A 5,192-nucleotide genomic window follows, 5' to 3' on the forward strand; every position below is an offset into this window, starting at 1 on the left:
GTATACCGTGGTAGTTACAGTGCACATAATGCTATCCTGTCAATTTTCAATCTGAGATCTAAGTATTTGTCTAGCAAAGACAGCAAAGTCGTTAAGAGCATAGGCAAAATAGGCAAATAAGTTTGTAGTCGTTTAACTCGTTTAATGTTTAAGACGTTACTACATTGAGTTTCAGTGTTTTCCATTGTTCACTGCCGGTTGTTTCTGTAGAATATGATAAAAGTTGATCTTTGCCCTGTCAAAAATTAAAGTGTCATTGATGTTCTAAATTTGATGAGTCAGTATTTTTATATAACTTTTTTTTTACCAGTCAAATACATTTTTGCTACGTGATCCAACCTTTGACCAAATACTATGAAAAAAATGTATTACAAAGAAATAATAATCTATTAGAATATATATATACTTAACTATAAAATAAAATTGTACATGGCACAGTGTTGTCGTTTATAGTCTGTACTTACTACTAATTCAATCATAGAAGTATACAATCATAAAGCACGGACTATTTATAAATGTTAAATACATACCTATTTATAATATTTATATTACAATAAAAAAAAATTGCAAAACTAGATATAATCTAAAAAATTCCATTCTTGGATTTTATATTTTAAATTTCATCCCTTGGATACTATATTATCTAGGTATATAACACTATAATTGAATCGAATTTGTCGTTGTGGACTGTCGGGCTGATACCTGATGATTTAAAAATGACATACGAACATTTTGAGAATTTTAAAAATTAGAAAACTGAATAAAATGACGCGCTTGCTGCAGCCAATCGTCATCAACCATATTCTGTGCCTATACCACGGTTAGGTATAGATTATAATATACTAAATTTATATTATTTAATATTATTACTATTTAGTATGATATATTATTATAAGTTATAAAGTGATAGGTCGTTTTACATCAAATAATAAAATTTTATAGCACATTATAGATATTAAAGTATTATTTTAAAATTTAAATAATAATGATATAGTGTTATCAGTTACTTATCAACATTTATATTACATTATTATTCAGTGTTTTATCGTTGTTACTTGTTATTTATTTCTCGAAAGTGTGACGCTGAATGCTGATGTCTTTCTTCTTAGAACAATCAAATAAAGAAGTAAAAAAAAAGTTGATTGTCTAATACTTTGCAAGTTTGCGACCGTTTTTGTTTTATACGCTATAGTCATTAGTAGATAGATCTACGAGAACAATAATGTCTAGCGATTCGATTAAAACAGTAAGTTTAGTCAATTTAGTTACTTTATTACTTTGATTTTATATTGCTAGATTATACATTAAGTGTGTGGTTTGCTTATTAACTTTGTTTTGATTATCCAATAACAGTTCAACAATGTGGAGTCCCCTGGATTCGTAGGTTTTGCCAATTTGCCGAATCAAGTACACCGCAAGTCCGTGAAAAAAGGCTTTGAATTCACGCTTATGGTGGTCGGCGAATCAGGTCTAGGAAAGTCTACACTTGTCAACAGCCTTTTCTTAACAGATTTATATCCCGAACGCGCCATTCCAGATGCGATTGGTATGTATTTAATTATTAAATCATATTTCTTTGTATTTTTACAAATTTTTTTTATTAAATTAGCAAAAACCAAGCAGACTGTTAAATTAGATGCATCAACTGTAGAAATTGAAGAGCGTGGTGTGAAATTACGACTTACTGTAGTCGATACTCCTGGTTTTGGAGATGCCATAGATAATTCGGATAGGTATTTAAAAAAAAAAATAACAATTTTATAATTTTTATTACTTATTTTGAAAAATTATAATTTAGTTTTCGAGCTATTATTCAATATATTGATGAGCAGTATGAACGATTTTTAAAAGATGAAAGTGGATTAAACAGACGTCACATTATTGATAATCGTGTTCATTGTTGTTTCTATTTTGTTTCTCCATTTGGTCATGGGTAAGTCAAATAATATTGTCTTAATTAACCTAATCAAAGAATGTTAAAAATAAAAGCTTGCTTTTTAGCTTATTATTTTTATAATAATAGCATATTGTCCAATATACATATTTATTTTATTAGATTAAAGCCATTGGATATTGAACTAATGAAAAAACTGCATAATAAAGTGAACATTGTTCCTGTCATTGCCAAATCAGATGTTCTTACTAAAAAGGAAATACAAAAATTAAAAAAAAGAGTAATTAAAAAATAATATAATTTTTATTTATTTTTTTTTTTTTAATAGCTAATTATTATTTAAATAGTAATCAATGAAATCTCTATATGATTAAAATTTATTGTGGGTAACAAATGTTTCTATTATTCAGAACTTATTTCTGTTGGTAATTTAATGATGGGTGTGGTATATTATCTAACGAGGTTACCATCATTGGCAACATATTATAAAACTGTTGCGGGATTAACAAAAAGTTTCAAGTATTATTTGTTATTTAGAATAATATATACTTATCATAAAACCTAGCATACTCGCTTAAAAATGTATTTAAAAGTTATTATTTTTTAATACATAATATCACAAAAAATTACCTAAATTAGCAATTCTATTTTATTATCATAGTATAAAGTATGTATTTTATGGTTTTAAAATAATTTAATTATATTAGATGGATGATAAATATTTATTCCCCATTTTTTGTATTAATGATGATAAAAAATATTGATCTACTAATTATAATTTATACATTCATACAAATCTGGTTTTAATTTAATTTTTCAATGTCAATTATTTGTACGGATAAAGTTAATTTAAATTAAATTTATATGTTCTATAAAACAATAATAATACTAAGAAATATAGTCAAATGTAAACATATTTTAAATTTTAGACATTCAATTCTTTGTTGGTACATAATCAAAATTATTTTATGTAATAGATACTTTTTTTTTTATCTGCAAATATCTGCATAAGTCTTCATAAATTTCAGAAAATTTTAAATATAATTTACTCTCTGTGTTCATGTAAAGCTAATATAAGTTAATTTTGTACATATATTTTTGTAACATATCTTAAATCATTAAAAGACCACTCTTATATGCATACAAATAATAACATCTAATGTTCTAATTTCATGAATTAAAATATTGTAAATAGGTACTAATAGTAATAATCCAAACTTTAGAAAAATTAGTGGGCATGAAATTACAAATTTAATATTGATGTTTGATAATAATAATTGATCTTAATAGTTTTTTAATAATGTAGCTTGTACAATGTGTATATAACTCAGAAATTGATAATTACCTTATTTGAATTGTTACTAAAATATTCATTTGAGTAAGTATCAAAGTTAAGCAAATGCTATTTGAGAAGGTTAAATGTAAAAATATTTTACTGATGGTATAGGTAATGTACATTTGAAAAAATATTTTGTGATTTTTGCCTGTGAGAAGTATTTGTAAATAGAGATTTCACTGTATAACTAATAGGATCGTATGTTCATGCATTTTCATACAAATCTTGACAAGTCTTAAATGCTAAGTAACATAAAAATTTGCTTCTAGGAACAGGGTTTAATATGTGTGATTTTATTTTAAATTTTATATTTGCATAATTTGGGATTTTTCATATTTGTACATTTTTTTTTTTTTACTTAAAGAACATATAAACATTTTTTAAATATTATATATTGATACATTGTTAATAGCCTTAATAGTAAGAAGTACCTATATTTTTTTTTTATTAAAAACAGAAGATTTAAAATTTTTAAAAATATAATTAATGCACAGACTGTAAAATTATTAAAAAACAATCTACTCAGTACTCACAATTCTAATAAAACAATTATTTACAAATATATGAACAAAATTTCTATTCATCTAAAATTTTTGGATGACAAATTTTGTTGTTTATAAATTGGTCAACAACTTTTTTTCATACTAATAATTTTTTATTTTTTTAATAAAATTAATTTTATTGCACATTTGAGTATTTTTATAATCATGGTTGTATATTATATTTTATTCAACTGTTTTTTATTACCGTGGTTCTTAACCGGTGTGTTACCGAGTAATTCCATATGTATCGCGTGGAGTATTAACATATTTTAAACAATTATTGAACAAAAAAAAGGCCTTTTTTTACATTGTAACTACGAGCCACCTGAGTTAGTAGGCCAGTATACTTCCAGTCTAGGTCTATCGCTTTTTTTATGGATTTAAATTAGGGTGTTGTCATGCATAAAAGATAGAGAACTACTGTTTTAGTGCATGAACTTATGATTGCTGGTTTTAAATTATAATATTTGAGATATTTATGTTGATGAAAAAATGTATGTTAGACTTAATAATATTATCAGTATGCATAATATTCAATTTATATTGTGTATTTATAGATATTAGAAGAAATAAATGCTAATGGTATAAAGATTTACCCTCTACCCGATTGTGACAGTGACGAAGATGAAGACTATAAAGAACAGGTTTTTAATAAATGTTTATTTAATTATTAAATAAAAAAATATATGTAAATTGTAAAATAACTAAAATGTTTATTAAACTGTGCATACTCAAGGTTAAGCAATTAAAAGAAGCTGTACCATTTGCTGTTTGTGGTGCAAATCAATTATTAGAAGTTCGTGGTAAAAAAGTCAGAGGGCGGTTCTATCCTTGGGGTGTTGTCGAAGTAGAAAATCCTGAACATTGTGACTTTATCAAATTACGCACTATGCTTATGTAAATTAACTGATAAAAATCAATAGTGCTCAAATTATAACATTTATAAATTTATTTATGAATACTTTTAGCACACATATGCAAGATCTTCAAGAAGTAACACAAGAAGTACATTATGAAAATTACCGATCAGAGCGTCTAGCAAAAGGAGTACCTGTGCCAAAAAGAACTACGTATGATTATTATTTTTACATTGATAATGATGAAAACAAATAATTGTTATTTCTAAATCATGTTAATTTTTTTTAAATCTATATAGATCACTACCTGAACATGAGAAAAATTCTGGCTCAGAAAAAGACAGAATTTTACAAGAAAAAGAGGCTGAACTTAAACGTATGCAAGACGTCATTGCCAAAATGCAAGCTCAAATACAACAACAAACACCTTAATATATTAACCATTTACAATTTTTTTCAAATGACTGTCTTGAGAAAAAAAATCTCATGATTCTATTATGCCATTATTCAAACTATTTTATTCGTATGATTCGTATAATTTCAGATTAAATTATAACTTTACA

General features: G+C 25.2%; 1 protein-coding gene across 2 annotated transcripts; it reads left to right on the top strand.

The window, feature by feature from the left end:
* The first annotated feature begins 1,037 nt into the window (after positions 1 to 1,037).
* Positions 1,038 to 5,192, top strand: LOC112602860 (septin-1). 2 transcript variants are annotated; one of them, XM_025351201.1, is made up of 9 exons: positions 1,039 to 1,246; positions 1,354 to 1,546; positions 1,610 to 1,733; positions 1,799 to 1,933; positions 2,057 to 2,174; positions 4,330 to 4,416; positions 4,509 to 4,669; positions 4,741 to 4,842; positions 4,929 to 5,189. In XM_025351201.1, the coding sequence occupies exons 1-9, from the start codon at positions 1,223 to 1,225 to the stop codon at positions 5,059 to 5,061; spliced, it is 1,077 nt and encodes a 358-aa protein (XP_025206986.1). In that variant the 5' UTR covers positions 1,039 to 1,222; the 3' UTR covers positions 5,062 to 5,189. The 2 variants fall into 2 exon arrangements, with proteins under 2 accessions (XP_025206985.1, XP_025206986.1); XM_025351200.1 differs by having other exon boundaries at positions 1,038 to 1,246; positions 1,354 to 1,733; positions 4,929 to 5,192.

Source organism: Melanaphis sacchari, unplaced genomic scaffold, assembly GCF_002803265.2.
Source record: "Melanaphis sacchari strain LSU unplaced genomic scaffold, SCAv2.0 Contig91_pilon_pilon, whole genome shotgun sequence".
NCBI lineage: Eukaryota > Metazoa > Arthropoda > Insecta > Hemiptera > Aphididae > Melanaphis > Melanaphis sacchari.

Coding starts and splice junctions, on each gene's coding strand:
- LOC112602860 (XM_025351200.1), top strand. CDS start 1,223: ATGTCTAGCGATTCGATTAAAACA. Junction 4,417..4,508: donor ATGAAGACTATAAAGAACAG/GTTTTTAATAAA, acceptor TGCATACTCAAG/GTTAAGCAATTAAAAGAAGC. Junction 4,670..4,740: donor AAATTACGCACTATGCTTAT/GTAAATTAACTG, acceptor GAATACTTTTAG/CACACATATGCAAGATCTTC.